An 18,795-nucleotide genomic window follows, 5' to 3' on the forward strand; every position below is an offset into this window, starting at 1 on the left:
CTTCCTTGTTTATGTGAAAACAGATACAATCACTTTCAATAGGGATGCCGTCATTTCTTCCTACCACCAATATTTGAACATATATACAACAACCTGAATTCTGTTATTTATCTGTCTGCCATTTTACACCTTATGAACATTATGACAGGTCTGGCTGAGGAAGGAAGGAAACGCATTCTGCTGGAAATCACTAAATCCAGTAAGTTCACCTGCTGAAATACACAGAGTTATATCTATAGGAATGTACACAGTGTAGTCTGATTCTGTCACTGAAAGTGATACAGAAACACACCAAAGATAACATGAACACAATGACCTAAATGTCATCCTTTCTGAGAGGACAAAAACAATTCTGATTACATTTGCTGGTAATAAATAAATACACTTTATCAATATCCCTTTATCCGGGTTAAATATTTTACCATTTCAAGCCAATTCATAAGCTTTCAGTAATCAGTCATTTTAGTTGGACTTTTGTTCATCTCCAATCATTCTCGATTTCATAGGAAAATAAGATCTTAGAGTAGGGAATATTGCATATCTTTGTCTCTTCAGGAATATTAACACGAGATCATCTTCTGTTGTCGATTCATAAAAATACATTGTATACAAGGCAACCAACCTGGTATAGATTCCTGGAAAAAGCGCACACCTAATCATTAACCATTTAAGCATACACTATCAGAGTTATGAAAAAGATACGTATTCTTGAAAGTTTAAAAAAAAAATCTAGTACATTTTAGAACTAGCCTGTATGTTTGATGTTACAAACCAAAATGCTCTGTGAACAGTTGAGAAGGATCTGGCTGTGAACCTCAGCTGTGAGTAATCCTACCCTGTCAGTACATCTGGAGCAATTAGGCAAAAAATACTTGCTCTGACATGTGAAAATTAAAATCAAGTGTATCCTCTGCTTCATATTTAATAAATATCCCAGGTACAAAGAAATTCTATCAGCCAGTAAAAAACAAATTCTGCAAGCAAATATTGATGCTTCTTTCAGAAGAAATTGTGCAAATATTAATAATCAGTTTAGACAGAATATATCACTAAATATGGATATCCTTGGCATCTGGTAGTCAAACTGCAATATGATGCATTATTATTCTTATTAATGCTTGATAATCCTACGTTTAAATACACCTAATGAATGTTTGCCTATATTCTCATATTTATGTGCAAAAGTCTTAGGCAATGAAAAGCTACTTTTCCAAGTAGTAAGTGTACATTTTTGCAGGAAAAAAATTAAAGACTGGTAGACGTCTCTTAAAACAGACAGACTGAGTGATTGGTCAGAAAAAAAAATGCAATTTAACATTAGAAAAAATGCAAACAGTAACAATAAAAACTAACCAGAATTCCTTCGATTATTTCAGCTAATGCTATTCTGGTTTTCATAATCATTCATTCTGACGACACAGAACAACAGGAAATTTGAAACATGTTAATTCAAGAGTCTGTTTGTCTGTATGTATGTATGTGTATCTTTCATTCATTTTTATTTCTAAGATTTTTTGAAACATGGAAATTCAAAAGTCTGTCTGTTTGTTTATCTATTGATATCTAGTTGGATGGCTAGATGAACACCGTTTCGGTTCCCAAACTTCTCCTCAGGGGCACCTCAGCCGTTGAATGTATGCAAACGGTTTCATCACCATCTCAATTTTAACTTTGCTGACTAAATAACCTGATGAGGAATTGATTAGCCAAACATGGTATGCTAGTGGTCGAATGTATTATTATTATTATTATTATTATTATTATTATTAATAATAATAATAATAATAATAATAATAATATAATAGACAGAATAACACCGATTTTTTGAGTTACTCAATTTGCCTAACATCATTATAAGGTATATTGCTGCTTAACAGCTCCTGGGGTACTGGCAGGTATTCAGTCTAAGTTCTCTGGTTTCCTTCCACATGTTGATTGGTGACTCTGAATGGCTTATGACATGTGACTGAGAGTGATTGGGCGAGTGAGGGTGTGGTGACAGACTTGAGTCCAATGCAGGCAGTAGGGCTCCCTTCTATGATGCACATGAGTGATAATTGAAAATGGATTGATATCTAGATGCATGGATGGATGGAACATATAATAACAAAAACTCAACAAGCATTTTTAGCAAAGAAGTAAAGGTGCAGCGCTGATTAAATAAGCAGCAGTAAGATGTACAGCTGAATGAATTAATAAATTGAAACCAAAAGAAATATAAATAAATGTTGAGGAACAGCATTTCATGTTAAACTAAAGGAAACAAAAGAACCTTTGACAATACTGCAGTAATTACAGGTACCAGATAAATGTGCATCATTTTTCTCTTAGAATGACTGGTTTTAATTGAAACAATAATGATGTCAGATGCCATTTAAATGGGATTGTAATACCACAGCTATGACAAGCAAGCCCTCCACTAGGAGGCACTATAAGCCACAGACATTTAAAAGGCAGTTTGTGCTTTTCATTGTAAACATACATGTAGTTGTACTTCAAAACCAGTGAAGCCTTATAAAAACAACTATATAGATCATTTATAATTTCCAAGCAAAACAGAAGAATATGGTATTTGTATTTTTGCAAATGAATGTCAAAAATATTTTCATTCCCTAGCCAGAAAATAGAATCCTTAGGCAAACGATTAAAACATATTTGAAAAGAAATTAATTCCACAATAATAAAAAATAAATATATAAACCATCTTTCAGAATCAGTTACACCAATCAGTCACCACCATTCGCAGCCATGCAGGTAGAAATACCCTTTAAACAGATTCCGGCCAAATGACACTGGAGTTAGTATTCTGATTAGAACATCTTTTTTCCCCCTAAGTATTGCATGTTTTTTTAATAATAATAATAATTATTATTATTATTATTTGTTTTCTTGTTACTAATGGATTGTGTTTCAAACGTCCAGAACTGAATGCTGAAATGTTCAATGTGTTAATAATTTCAGTTTATTCAGAAATCAAAACCGCCTGGAACATAAGACATGCCCCAGATTAACTGATAACCACCTAGGATATTAAATGAAAATTCACATTTTGCTGACATATGCTCATTAATGTCATGTACTACATATGACTGATTATATGGTATAGATCAGGGGTGCCCAATACGTCGATCACCAGATACTGGTCTATTGCAAAGGTAGAGTGGGTAGATCGCATGGTATAAAAAATATAGGATGGATGACGCGTTCAACCGCGCCAGCTGCCGCAAAACTCTAGCAAGCGACCGAGTCGCCTCCAATTAGCCTCCAATTTATTTCTACTAAACTTAAGAAAGGGTATAAAAATGAATGAGGGAGCTGGTCCAAATAAGAAACCAAAAACCTACCACTTCCATACGGAGTGGAAGGAGGAGTTTTTTTTCCACAATGTCATATTCGAAGTGTGTTCGCTTCATCTGTCAGTCTATCATTACTGTTCCGAAGACGGGAAATGTGGGGCGGCATTTTCGGACTGTTCATAAAAACTACGACATTAACTTCCCTCCGAAAAGCGAGCTGAGAAAGAGAAAGGAGAAGGAACTTAAACCGCAGTTCAATTAAAAAATGTTTTATTTATCCCAAGGGAAAATTCTTCTTCTTCTTCTTCTTCTTCTTCTTATTATTATTATTATTAATAATAATAATTATTATTATTAATAATAATAATTATTATTAATAATAATAATAATAATAATAACAATAAAGAATACTAAATATTTTTATACATAAATATTATGTTTTGCATTTTTATACTGTAGGTACATCATTTTGACTTTTCGGTCATTTATAAGTAGCTCACAAGCTGAAGAAGTGTGGGACCCCTGGCATAGATGTTTGATCTACAACTATAGTACAGGCAGTTGTTTTAGCACGTTTCCTAAAGACGAATTGGATTATATATAGCTACGTAAATAGGGGAAATATGTCTACAAAGGCTAAAATTGTAATTGGTTAATAAATTACTTAATCTCTGACATGTTTATGTTATGTGAGCTTCAGTAAAACGCATGAACATGCTAACCCACAGAGGGATACACCTGTTTTGTTCCTGAATTGTTACTTTTTTAGGGCTGTAATGAAAAACTGATCTGAATCTGAAATAAGTTCTAGATATCGCGATATGGCTGCATTGATTCATATTTATTCATATTCATAAATTTATCCATCACATTTGGAAGGAAATTGGCCAAAAAACAACAGGCATAATTCAGTTACACTTCCTGCAGCAACGTAAGTTAGCTAAGGCTCTGTTAGTTTGCTGTACAAACTATATAACCCAGTAATTGTAATGGTTATTGGTCTGCTTAGGCTTTGCTTGGATTGCTCCTAATCCTTAATCCTAAAATCTTTTTCATAAGCAATTTTATTTTTACTGAACAGTTTTGCATAATGCGAGGTTTTACGAAAACTCATCTATCACATTATAGCAGAAATGCCTGCACTTCTTAATTTAATGCAACACTGAGTATGTCAGAGTAATTTACTCAGTATATTATGTATGCATTTAGTTTTAAGTTGCTTACTTTGTGATAGTGTCATAAAAGGCCTTGTTTTATGTACAATGTACCGATATTCAGTTGTGGCTGAAAAGTGCAGAAGTATTACCCTGGTGGACTGGTTCTCTAAGAATTAATAAAATAATGCAATTCACATCAAAGCACAAACTATAAAAACATCAGTGGAAAATGGTATTCATCTCAAAATTGAAAGTGAATCTCACACAAAACAGAGCTGCAAATATGCCTTTGTACTGCTGTAATAACCTAATGGACATTTAGAGATTGGTGTGGTTATATTAAATATGCAGTCCCTTAATGGCACATATGCTTTTCACACTGAAAACTCTGTTTCAGCCTAAAACATCATGGGATAATGTGACATTGAGCCCTATTTTTTCACACAAGGGCCTGAATGCTGTAGTATGCCTAAACACAGCAATGCCAAACACTGGCACAAGGACGATTTTATACTTTTAGGCAAGTATCTTCACCACCTAGAAGAAATGGAATACAATTTAAGGTCAGGAGGATTTTATAGAAACTTTTTTTTGTCAGTTTTTCACTAAGGCTAAATTGCTTTGACTCTAAGAAAACATAACTGTCCATCACTCTCCCTGACAGGTCCGTTTATGGAGTCAATCCATAATAACTTCAGAATTTCAGGTTCACCCCAGTGATTCGGCTGTCAGTCACTAAGAACATCAGTAACATTGATTTGATTGCTTTATGACTTGCACCCACCCACATGCCAAGCTCATACTGCATTGATACAGTTTTTTCTGCATCTCTTCATTCAAAGACTAAAAACCTTCATTGACGGGCAGTAATATCACAATCCAAGGTAGATTAAATTCATGAAAGACAAATGAATCATTGCTGAGAGCAAAGGTAATAGCACAACACATTTGAAAATGCTGCTTTCTAAGGATTCATGAAGTGCAGTTAAGGTCTTTGGTAATGATTTTGCATATATGCAGCTGTTACTCTTCACGTAGCCAGAAGCGTTGCTATAACTCTGCTAATGTGAGAATAGCTTGGGGTAGCATACAGTAGGTTCAGAAAGTCACAATCCCTATCAACTCCGGGGATGTTGGCAGGTATCTGGACTAAGTCTCCACTCTCATTCCAGTGCTTGCATGAATTTTTGACTAAAAACTGACTCAATGTGGCCAGTTGTGGCTGACAGTGAATGTCTGTGTGTGAACTGAAAGACACGCTGGAACTCTTTGGCTGCTTCTTCCCTAACCTGTTCATACTTCCCTAAGTTCAAATCACCATGATACAAACTGTATATATACAGTTACTGAAAAATATGGACCTCTGGGGAACGAAAACAGTATTCAAACCAAAACTCCACAAACAACTTATGGGAGGAATTAACCATGAAAGATTAGTCACCTTATTAGAGCCGCAAAACACCTGCATAAATAGACTAAGCAAGAAAGGAATTATTTTTGAAGTGAAGAAGAATCTTATAAACTTAAGTACAAAAACAAAGTTATATATTCAACTTTCTTTAAACCGAAGAGTGATGATTATTTGTACCCCCAGATGCATTGTAGTTTCTTTTCAGGGTAATTAATTTTGATTAAAACTAAAAATGGTAGCAGATGTTTCTCAAATGAGATTCGAAAGCGACAGCTGCTGTACGAGAACTCCATATGTAATTATATACAATGTTTGTTCTTTGAGTAGCCATGTATGGAGACTGTCCCAGCAATAAACAAAGCATACATGCAGGAAATAACCAATTATTAACAGTTTAAGATACAGTGAACATAAAAACTCTATACACCCTTATTGAAACTGCAGGTTTTTGTGATGTAAAACCAGAAATCAAAATAAATCATGTCAGACTTTCAAAAAAAATATTCACCCCAAAGCATGTGAAAAAAATTGAGCCATGTGAAAAAGTATATACACCCTATTTCAATTCTATGGTTTTAAGTATCAGGACAAAATTTATTATTAATAATAATAACAATAATAATAATAATAATAATAATGAAAAAATCATTTGGTCCTTGCCAGGTTCAAAAAATATTTACATCTAACCTCAGGTGTATAACAACACACAACACATTCCACCATATCATTATTTATTTAACAAAAACGTAGCCAAGGATTACACCCATTCAATAGCTTTAGTAGCAATAACTTGAGTAATCATTTTCTGTACGATTTGAGACGATCTGTACGATCGGTCTCTCATACCATTGTGGAGGAATTCTGTCCTGCTCATCTTCACAGCATTGCTTCAGTTCATTGAGGTTTTTGGGCATTCATTTACGCACTGCTCTCTTAAGGTCCCACCACAGCATTTCAGTCAGGTAGAGGTCTGGACTTTGACTGGACCATTGAAGCACCTTGATTCTTTTTCCTTATTCACCAATACTGTTGTTGGTTTGCTTGAGATCATTGTCTATTGCATGACTCCATTTTAGCCAAGCTTAATATACTGTATCAGACAGATGACCTCACATTTCACTCTACAATGTTTTGGTATACAGGAGAGTTCATGGTCAACTCAATGACTGCAAGGAGCCCGGGTTCTGTGGCTGCAAAACAAGCCCGAATCATCATCCCTCCACCACCGTGCTTGACAGTTGGTACGGGGTGTTTGTAGTGATATGCTATGTTTGGTTTTTGCCAAACATGGTGCTGTGCATTATGGCAAAACATCTCCACTTTGGTCGCGTCTGTTCCAGAGGGTTTGTGGTTTGCTCAGACGTGACTTTTCAAACTTAAGCTGTGCCGCCGTGTTCGTTTTAAAGAGAAGAGGCTTTCTCCTGCAACCCTTCCAAACAAGCTACACCAGTCTTTTTATAATTGTACTGTTATGCACTTCAACATTTAACATGTTAACTGATGCCTGTAGGGGCTGAGATGTAGCTCTTGGGCTTTTTTTTACATTTCTCTGAGCATCGCATGGTCTGACCTTGGGGTGAATTTGCTGACATCCACTCCTAGGAAGATTGGCAATGTTTTCCGCTTGTGAATAATCTTTCTCTCTATAGAACGATGGACTTCAAATTGTTTGGAAATGGCCTTATAACCATCCCCAGATTGTTGGGCAGCAATACTTGCTTCTCTAAAATAATTGCTGATGTCTTTCATCCTTGGCATTGTGTTAACACACACCTGAATGCTCCAAACCAGCAAACTGTCAAAACATCTGCTTTTACAGATGTGATCACACTGGTTGAAGATTAATTAATCAAGTGCATTTGATTAGCAGAATCTGACTGCTATTTACCCTCTTAATTCCTACGGATGCAATCGTTAATTTTTCACATACTACTTCTGCATTTTGTCTTAGATTTTGTTAAATAAATAATGACAGTGTAATTTCTCATGTGCTGTTGTTCATCTGCGGTTTTATTTACCTAATTTTAAGACCTGCTAAGGACTACATGTTTTTTTTTTTTTTTTTACAATGTCCCGATGCGTAAAACCTTATAATTGACAGAGGGAGTACTTTTTTTTTATGTGACTGTACCTTACACTCAGATCAGACAATGATACAATTTTTGGCTTTGATTCTAAGAGATGTTTTCCACAAATATAAAATTGATCATCCAAAGAACACCAAGCCTACTGTGCGGCACAGTGGTGGCAGCATTATGCTTGTCGGGCTGATTTTTTCAAATGGGACAGGGGGTCTGGATAGATGGAATTTTCAATCCAAATCCAAAAAAAAAAACAAAAAAAACAACCTAAAATCAAGATTTTCTGGCAAAAACCTGCTGGTTTCTGTCAGAAAGCTGATGATGAATTTCACCTTCCAAAATGTTAAAGACCCTAAGCACACATCCTAGTCTACCAAGGAACGGCTTCAGAAAAGGAAGATCAAAGTCTTGAAATGGTCCAGTCAGAGTACAGACCTCAATCCCGATCTCATAGAAAACCTGAAATGACCTAAAGAGGGCTTTGCACAGGAGATCCCCTGTCAATCTGAAGGAACTTGAACTTTTATCCTGAGTAGGATAAAATCGCAAAGGCCTGGGGTGCAAAGCGAGACTTATTCACTAAGATTTACTGTTGTAAGAAAGACAAAATGTGCTTCTCCAAAATAGTAGTTGAGGAAGATATGCACACTTAAGCACCCAGGGTGTTTAATTAATGCTTTTTAATTAAAAATAATTGTCCTGATAATTATTTGTTTGTCACATTAAAGTCAGAAAAAATATATGATGTCATTTCAGGATTTGCATCAATCATCTTTTAGTAGCAGTTCGATTGAATGGGACTGCAATGTTGTCTGGCCTAAATGAACTTACACCTAGCTCAGCCCCAAACAGCAGTATGAGACCGTTAATCACTGTAAATAACTTGAAACAAGACTAACAAATATGTACGTAAAAACAAATGCTAAGAAAACAAACATATGTTGTGCTGTCTTAACTGAATAAATATTCTTTGATATAACTTCTAAGTAATTTTGCTTTGTAAGTCTACCAGCCTATGCTGTGCTTCCTACCTTCATAATTAGCCCTGTGCAGTTACTGTAGCCCTGTATCCCAGCACTGTTAGTCACCAATGTAAGAAGATTACACTGTACCACGCAGCCTGAGGAGTCCAGACGCCGATCTGACACGCACTTGAAGTTCTTCCTGCAGCCACCATTGTCCTTGGAGCAGTCACGAACTGGTCCAAAGGAGGAGAGCAGGTCATCCACTGTCTCGAAATGTGTGGACCTGATAGACTCTTCCCTGCGAACAGCAAATAAAGTGCACATTTTAGTGTTTCCAGGAAAAATTGACACATTCCACTGTCCAAGTGAATCGATCTTGACATACGCTCCTTTCATCCTGGGATAAAAGTTATCAGCTGTGTGAACAAACACATTAATGCATCTCACTGTAATTCAGTTCTTCCAGAACACCTGATACCAGATACCTAGATCCAAGATCACAAATTGTTCTCTAAACACCAGGATAGCTCATCAAAATCTAATTCATACCCATTCAGTGCTGTACAGTAAATATTTATGCTGCAAGAAAAATGCAGAAATACCTCCCCTGAGTTAGAATGGAAGTTGGGGGTAGCTACTGTAGTTTTAATTGTATTCTGTGTATGCAGATTTTGCATGTCCTCATAGTACTTTTTGCAGATGCATTCTGCTTAACTTCTACAGACATATATTTATGGAAAGTCTATACTCCTATGAGTGTGTGCCAGGAATGACCTCCCATACAACACATACCAAGATTTCCTATGTAATATATAGTCTGTGATTCTATTACTGCAATTATACTGCTCTGCTTTACATGCATTGAAATACTGTATGCACATGATTTAGTGTCTTATTGTGTGAAATTTGTTTCTTGGTTGGTAAAATTCAAAAGAAGGCATTACATTATCGAGTGCTTAAAACCATAAGATTTAATTTAAGAAGGCAATTCAGTTGAGCTAATGTGATTGATGACTCTTTGATATGACACAATGTAAGGAGGTGTATAATTCATAGGCATCTCAGCTCTTCCACAAGCAAAATGCTGTATTATATAAACACTTCCACAGAGTAGTTGTAGAGCCTAACTTTGGAAATAATTTTCTTTTTTTTTGCAAGATAAAGGTAGCCTCCAGAAGTTAACTAGGCATGGAAAGATATTAAAGAACTGTTCTTGTTTCCCTGTATGATGAAAGGGAAGAGACACGATTGCAGCTTTTTGGAAAATTATAGAATGCTTGCTATGTCAAAGGGCAGATTAGGTAGAGGGATGATATTAATTCACGTATCGAGACAAACAAAACTATATTTTGGGAAAATACTTCAAATGGAAAATGCTTCAGCATCTGCCAAACAAGCAAAAAGAAGCAGGTGGTAGTTGTGAGGTCATGAAAGGGACAAGGGGTTCTCTGCTGCTTTTGGTCAAGCTAAGACTGTTGACATGATTGAACATTTCCCATGGCAACCAAGCTGGCATCAAAGGAGCCTGTCAGATCAGATTAAATGGCTGCCTGATTTGGACCATCACACAGCTGACTGTGACTGGTTTACAGGGAATTAGCAAGTAATTATATTTGTAGTATAATGCAATCAGGGCATGTACTGGTGTATGCCAATTCTGCTGACAGCAACAGGCCTCGTCCTGGCAGGACAAAGCAGCTAATAACTGATCTGGTCTCATTGTCTGAATGTTAAAAAACGAAGGCCAACAAAATCTATGGCACCGCAGGTCATATATAATCTCCCCACTGCTCTGTCCAACTGTTATATTTAAATTTTCATATTAGAATTAATACTAAGAAGATTTTAAAACACATTCTTATCAATTATAACACCATAAATCATTTAAAATAGTGCAGGTTATATGACACATGTTCCGAACAAGATCACAGAAAGAAGTATATAGATAAAATCTGTGCGATCGCGTGTCAACAATTATAAAATTTACTCTTGAATCTTGTTTGAATTGATGTCAGTGTGCATGTCAAAACTAGTAAGTTAATACTTAATTGCATTAAGTTCCATGCTTAATCGATAATTGCAAATCTGTGGTGAAAACATAAAGTGTATGTTTAACATTTCTTTATGTATTACATATCTTTAGTTCATTATGTTAATTTTCATTGCAGCTGCCCACAAAACATTAAAAAAAACAAAAACCATTTTAACTTGAAGCAAACCAGCTTCCACACATGCGTTAATCATATCCTTTCGACAAAAAATAGAATATTCAATGGGGGGATGCTAGACAGTCCTGAGTGAGTATCTTCCATTTACATTCATTACTATTCTTAGTAACAAAACAGAAAAAAACGTCAAAGTATCTTTCAACATCAGCGTCAATTAAATGATACATGGAGGTGACCTATTGTTCTCATTGGTATACAGGTAACCACCTGATTTGAGGGGGAAGACTGTTGCATGATGCAATTGATAACTCTGGGCCTAGCTAATGCATGATTCCACTTGGCTAGCTAGTCTTTTAGCTAAAGCAGGAAACGGTTTTTGTTAGTTAGCAACCCTACTGCTTAAAAAAACCCCATGTTGAGCCCCCGTACGCTGCCATTCTAGGTCCGATCATTCGGTCATATTGTTTCTCCAGCTACTATTGATGACATCCAGTTCTACCAGACCTTCTCTCCCAGACACCAATGTCTCTGCATGCCTTACCGACACAGCCTGGATGAGAGTTCAGCACGTACATCTGAACCTTTAAAGGACTGAGCTTCTTATCATCCCTGCCAGCCCTAACACCCAGCATGACAGCATTGCACAGTCTCCATCATTGACATTGTCATTATCAAGGTCTGACTGGAACCTAGGTGAAATAATAGTTGCCTAGCTATCCTTTTTTTGACCAAATAGCAGCAAATTATTGGTCTTATAGAATCACTCTGAGGTAAATCATGAAGACCAAACCTTATTTGTATTTGAATATGAACACAACTTCTAGCCCAGGCACTTGTCATCTTGTAACTGCACTACTCCAGCTGCATACTGACAGGGCTACTAGCTTGTACCGTCTAACCACTGCTAATGATTCAAAATGCAGCATATCTGCAATTTAATATGAAATGCTCCCATTTTTTCTCCTGTCCTTGCTTCTCTTCATTGTCTGGCCAGAGTCCTTGGTGGTGACTATCAGAGCTATTAAGGAAACAACACCTATTTAGTGCATTATCAACACTAAAATCCCATCTTTTCCCCTTCAGTCAAAAATCCAATACCGGAGATAGTTCCACCATATCAAAATAAGTCAGGATCTTTATTTTGTGGCTGCCCCCCCATCCTGGGTTGTTCCCTGCCTCGTGCCCATTGCTTCCAGGATAGGCTCCGGACCCCCTGTGACCCAGTAGGATAAGCGGTTTGGAAAATGGATGGATGGATGTTTATTTTGTGTGGTTTCTCAATGGTTGGATGAATCCTTCTCATTTTTTTAAAAAAAAGAAGAGCTAATTTTCACTTGTTACTAGTCCTTCATTGGAAGTCCTGAGGATGAGGTGTAAAATTAATGTATTTCACTGAAGCTCAATCATCAGGTCCCACAATAATTAAATACAGTATACAATGAGAAAGTTTCAAGCCTTTCCTTCTTCTAATGTTAATCAGCTACACAGCTAATACTGCAGCACAAATAGTGTCTATCACTTGGTCATATTATCAAACATTATGATCATAGTCATTTTTATATTTATCGTTTTGGTGATGAAAGACAACGTGCCCCAGATTCCCTCATTCTTACTCAGAGTCATGTCTCAGTCCACCAAACTATGTGTCATTATAGATGAACATGACAGTTGCAAGCTGATACTGCCTGTGAATATTCCATATACGGTTAACTTAAAAGTACAAGACACATTTTTCATTAAAGGAGATTTTTGCTTAAAATATAAAGATGCATTATTAAGGTCATAATTTTTAAACCTTAACCATATCTGAGAATGTCTGAAATAAAGAGACAATTTAAGTTGTTAAGATTTTCCTTACTCCAGGATTATTCATGACCTCTGCTCCAGAACCACAAGTCAGTCGGTCATCTGTGGATGATAATTGCTCAACAAGCTGCTCTTCTGGATCTTAATGTGGAATTATCCTTGATGTGGAACTATTAAAGCAGGAAATGAAGCCTACTTAAGGGAAGGAGACCTTTTCAGTAAGCCATAGCTGAGGTTTGATATACTGGAGAAACTAGCGTACTGCATTTTTCACCATTCAACATATCCCACAAATTCATCTACTTGTAGTGGCAAGTATAAAATTACTGCTCCAAAATATGAAGCTGCCAGATCGCTTGCCGAGAACTTGGGGTGAATTCTTGGAAAAGGAACTGTCTGGAGAAAAGGTACTAGCCAAAGGCTTTAAAGGACCAAGAAAGGAGAAGTTAGCTATCTTAGGAGAGGTTAGATCTGCACAATGAAGTAAAGAGAAACAAGAACAACAACAATAATAATTGTTGGAGTTGTTAATCTCTGGAGTTGTTAATCTCTGCCCCGCTGCCCAAAGAGAAAAGGCTGGCACTATTCAATGGAACTCAAGACAGGTTGTCATTTGCACAGTCTTGCTGTTTTGTTCTTATGTTTGCTGCTTCTAATGATCATTTTCTGATAAAAATAAGATCAAAGCGGAATTCAGGGGGATCACTATAGTTTATCTAGAACAGGGCTACGGGTGGATTTCCAGGCGCAGGAAGGATCAGCCGTGATACAAAAGAAACCTCAACGATGAACCTGGATGCTAATGCTTCAAAACTTCTGGACCTTTCGATGACTAACGAAGGTGCGTACTTTTCATTTCCTGACACAAGTATGGAAACATAAAAAAATGCAGTGCTGTACTGCCATCACAAACAGCCACACATAAAGTATTTGGGAATGAGTGCTAAAGACGAGTGAAGCAGCAATGGTCCCCAGAATTGCCTGCATGCTCATTAAAATGCTTTATACTGATATGTAGTTGCAGCATATTTACTCATGGTTCCCGTTTCCTCAGAGGTGGCTGAAAACATTTGATCATTGTGTAAATAGAGGTTGGCACAGATGCTATATGACTACCAATAGCTATTTGTCCTACATCTGAAAATACTGTAGTTGTAGTGTATTACTTTTCTTAATGCCAGCCTGACATGCAAATAACGGTCACCTTTAAAACCCTCATGCATATTATGTGACAGACTTGACAGTAATTGATCATTTTTAAGACTGGCAAAGCTTCTTCCCATTTAGTCGCATAGTCATTTGCCACTTCAGGCATTGCTGCTACTTCTGTTTTGTGGAGAAAAACCCCTAATGCCTCGCATTGTAATTTATAATGAATCTAAATCGTGTTTCTGTTTACAGAGCCATAGCACTGAGCACAGTCAACATGCTGTCATCCATAGCCTCACAGCATACCTTGGAGAAAATGCTGAAGATCTAATCAAGCGTTGTCAGATTGATCTTAATGAAATCATTTAATTCCAACCTGCTGTACTCTAGCTAGTAGTCCTTTTATAGTTTAGATGTATCATAAATATACATAGTGAAACATTTGCCTATTTGGATGTTGAGTCTTTCCTTCAAAATGACATGCCAACAATTCCACCTGTGACTTAATGCACGCTACCTACTTCATTTGTTTTCATCTCAGAATGCTGTGCCATTTCTCCAGATCTGCTAAATACATAATTTAACAAAGTATTATATGAGTATACTGTTTAACTTGTGTATTGTGAGGCATCTCACCTAAGCATGTCATAGGTAAAAAGTTTCCGGGGACATAGTTTCTCAGAACAATCATGTAATATGTACTTAATGCGCCGCATACAGGGTGTATTTGTTTGTGTTTTGTGATGCAGAATATCAGCAAAGTTGATATAAAAGAACCATGTTCTGAATATCATTTTGTAACAGGTGAGCCCACCTGTAAGCAGTGAAGGTCCAACTGATGTTTTCATTGATACTTAGAGCACAGAGATTTTGGAAGACTGCAGGTATTTTGCTAAGGCTTGCATTCTGTTGTTGGGACCTGCATTTTTTAACAAAAGCATCTGTTAAATACCATGAAAATGTAATGACAGGAATGTATGTGCCTTGAATCTAAGCTACCCATCTGCAATGAAGTACACTTTTTAAGTATTCCAAAAGATTTGTTTTTGAGTTCATTTGAGGTGAAGATGACAATGAAAATTCAGGCTTTGCAGAACAAACTCCATGAACGACACACTTATTACCTCACTATTACAAGCCATTTTGTTTTTTTGCTGAATGGTGATCATTTCTTGGAAAAGACTGTACTCCTTTAGATCACAGGGAGTTATTGTATTGCTTCAAAGTTTGTACTTTATATTCTTCATGTTCTTTTTTATCGTTATATTTTTTATATTCTTACAGTAAGCATTTCAAGATGTTATAGCTACTGTTCATCAAAAATCTATGTTGCTTTTGAAAAAACCTTCCGCTAGAGAAGGCAACGTATGTAATATAAGCAAATTCTAGTATGCTTTCCAAATAAATGTGGAGATTTTTCGTATAGAATGTACTGTTCACACGATGCAACAGAAAATAAGATGCATTGTACCAGGAGACCTTCTTCTTTTGCTCTGAGATACAGCTGATGCTTGTGTGCCCATTGCAGGCGGATGCGATGGTGGACAGGGCTCAGCATGGGCACTCTGATGTACCGGGGGGTCCTCTTGGTAAATTTGAGCAGTACTGTATATGTCTGAGGCCCAAGTGGACACCTTCTGCTATTGATCCAGAGGGCCTTGCTGGGCAACACTCACTGCATATGCCAAGTGGCCCGGGTAGCCTGCTGGTGGGCAACTTCCACTATACATGCAGAAGTCCTTGGGGGGCCCGGGTGATTAACTTGTGCTGTATTTGGTGAGGGGAATGGGGGTCCTGATAGTTAATTTACACAGTACATTTCAAAGGACCCAGTGGGCAACTTTTAATCCATATACAGAGGGCTTTGGTGGTCAATCTGAATTTCATACTGTATTCACTCACCGGCCACTTTATTAGGCACACCTGTCCAACTGCTTGTTGACACAAATTACTGATCAGCCAAACACATGGTGGCAACTCAATGCATTTAGGCATTTTGACATGGTCAAGACGAACTGCAGCAGTTCAAACCGAGCTTCAGAATGGGGAAGAAACAGTAACTCAAATAACCACTTGTTACAACCAACGTATGCAGAAGAGCATCTCTGAACGCACAACATGTCGAACCTTGAAGCAGATGGGCTACAGCAGCAAAATACCACAACGGGTGCCACTCCTGTCAGCAAAGAACAGGAAACTGAGGTTACAATTCGCACAGGCTCACCGAAATTGGACAATAGAAGATTGGAAAAATGTTGCCTGGTCTGATGAGTCTCGATTTCTGCTGAGACATTTGGATGGTAGGGTCAGAATTTGGCGTCAACAACATGAAAGCATGGATCCATCCTGCCTTGTATCAACAGTTCAGGCTGGTGGTGGTGGTGTAATGGTGTGAGGGACATTTTCTTGGCAAAATTTGGGCCCCTTAGTACTAATTGATCATTGTTGCAATGCCACAGCCTAAATGAGTATTGTTGCTGACCATGTCCATCCCTTTATGACCACAGTGTACCCATCTTCTGATGGCTACTTCCAGCAGGATAATGCACCATGTCATTAAGCTCGAATCATCTCAGACTGGTTTCTTGAACATGACAATGAGTTCACTGTACTCAAATGGCCTCCACAGTCACCAGATCTCAATCCAATAGAGCACCTTTGGGATGCGGTGGAACGGGAGATTCGCATCATGGATGTGCAGCCGACAAATCTGTAGCAACTGCGTGATGCTATCATGTCAATATGGACCAATATCTCTGAGGAATACAAGGAGTACCTTGTTGAATCTATGCCACGAAGGAATAAGGTAGTTCTGAAGGCAAAAGGGGGTCCAACCCGGTACTAGCAAGGTGTACCTAATAAAGTGGCCGGTGAGTGTAAGGGTTATAGTGTTTAGCTTGCAATATAAATATTGTGATTCACAGCCACTAGTGCTCCTTGGCCCCTCCAGCCCAAGGCCCTGAAGCACTGGCCCCACTGACCCGGTCCATAATCCAGTCATGTTTGTACAACTCGGACCATTACCTTCGATTTTGATCAAATGAAGTTTCTCATGGTTTGACTACTGGCTGATATAAAGTGCATTCTTAGTGCACGGTTCACTTTTGCATACTTTTCATTCAGTGATAGCACTGTCAAACCTAATGGGCAGAGAATACATTCTGATATCTATCATCACTCTTCTGATGTGTACAAAGAAGTGAATGTAGTCATTATATATAAGCACAGAAGAGAATGGGTTGTTATGAAAGAGTACAGCACTGTGAAGACTGGGTGTGGTTTTCTATCCCAAAAGGACAGGTTAGGTGATTCGTACAGCTGAGGAAAATTCAGTTCACTGTCAAGATCAAGAATAGTTATCATCTTTTGGTTTGATTTGTTTAACCTTCAAAAACCAGTACCGAATGTGGGAGATCAGTGCAAAACATGCTATAGCATCCCATTCAGTTTGTTTTTTTAAGGTGCTTTTACACCGCACCAAGTATGCTACTTTTGGTAAAGGTGCTTTTGCTTGTCCACTGACTTCCGGTTGAATACCAGTACCAAAAGTTCCAGTACCTAAAGTGCTAAGGTACTTTCTTGGTACTTCGTGGTGGGACTTCAAATGCTTTCTTTGTCGATTGCTTATGCAAATAGCCTGCCTCTGAAATACAATACAAACGGCGCTTTGAAAACAGTTTTGAAATCAGAAAACAACAATAAATAAAGTAAAACAAAAAATGCGATCTGGTCAGAAGAAGAGGAGGGGGGGGGGGCACAGGGAAAATATGCAAACTACACACACACGGTGCCACGGAGGAGACTCGAACCCTGGCTCCTGAGGTGTGAGGCATCAGTGTTCACCACTGCGTCACTGTCACACCCCAATCGTGCCGCTCCTCCTGTGTGCCACGCCCCCTCGTTAACCACATGTGGAATCCCTATGTTACCGGCTGTTTCTAGTTTTGTCTAATTGACTTCTTGTATTTAAGTGCTTCCCTGTTAGTCTTTCCCCAGTCCTGTCATTGACATCTTGTAATCGCTAATGTTTCTCCGTGCTCCGGATTGCGTCTCCCCGCTAATAAACCCTGAGTTTTCCCCTTATTCCCAGACTCCCGCGTCTGTCTCCCCGCCGTGCCTTCAGCAGTACTGACAATCACAGCACCATCCTACTCTGAAAAGTCACTTTCAAAAACGTAAAAAACAATTAAAAAACAAAACAAAACACAACACTGCTCTTGGTAGAGGCTACATCGTCAAAAGGATGCACATAATCATTTCTTATTTTAATTCACAAAATGTAGATCAATGAATGGCCAGTTAAGTTCATGACACTCAGTAGAGTATTGTACAAGACATATGAGCAATATTTTCCCCTTGGTATAAAATGTTTTTCTTTACATTTTTCAATATTTACTCTTGACACTAACATGTACTTTTTATGTCTTTTACATAACATAAATACAATAAGTTATTTTGTGTAGAATGAGAGTGAGAGTGTTTATCAAATCTTATACAGTATGTGCTTCCAATAGCACTGGCAAACTGTAAAAATAAAGACAACCTCAGAGAACAGAAGGTCCTTACAGATCTTCACTGAAATGGCAGATGTGCAGCTAGAGCAGAAGCTGGCACTTTAGCCTAAGGACAGCAGTTCCTATGTAGTATAAGCTTTGATAAGTTCAGGAAGAGAGACTCAGCCACATGACAAGTAATACTAAAGAAACCCAAAGGGTCTCACCTATTATCATCCAGTATGACTAGGCCTTCATATGCACCATGG

At 37.7% G+C, this 18,795-nt stretch overlaps 2 protein-coding genes across 4 annotated transcripts in view; one reads left to right on the forward strand and one right to left on the reverse strand.

Moving 5' to 3' along the window:
* Positions 1 to 18,795, reverse strand: part of LOC125716036 (astrotactin-2-like) — a 228,358-nt gene that overhangs the window by 81,902 nt on the left and 127,661 nt on the right. For all 3 annotated transcript variants that reach the window (XM_048988276.1, XM_048988269.1, XM_048988284.1), the window contains one exon: positions 9,058 to 9,208. In XM_048988276.1, coding sequence (XP_048844233.1) covers positions 9,058 to 9,208 — 151 coding nt within the window. The remainder of the gene's footprint in view (positions 1 to 9,057; positions 9,209 to 18,795) is intronic.
* The window catches only part of LOC125716164 (basic proline-rich protein-like), a 386,857-nt gene that overhangs the window by 19,072 nt on the left and 348,990 nt on the right, over positions 1 to 18,795 (forward strand). The window lies entirely within an intron of this gene.

Source organism: Brienomyrus brachyistius, chromosome 2 (assembly GCF_023856365.1).
Source record: "Brienomyrus brachyistius isolate T26 chromosome 2, BBRACH_0.4, whole genome shotgun sequence".
Classification (NCBI taxonomy): domain Eukaryota; kingdom Metazoa; phylum Chordata; class Actinopteri; order Osteoglossiformes; family Mormyridae; genus Brienomyrus; species Brienomyrus brachyistius.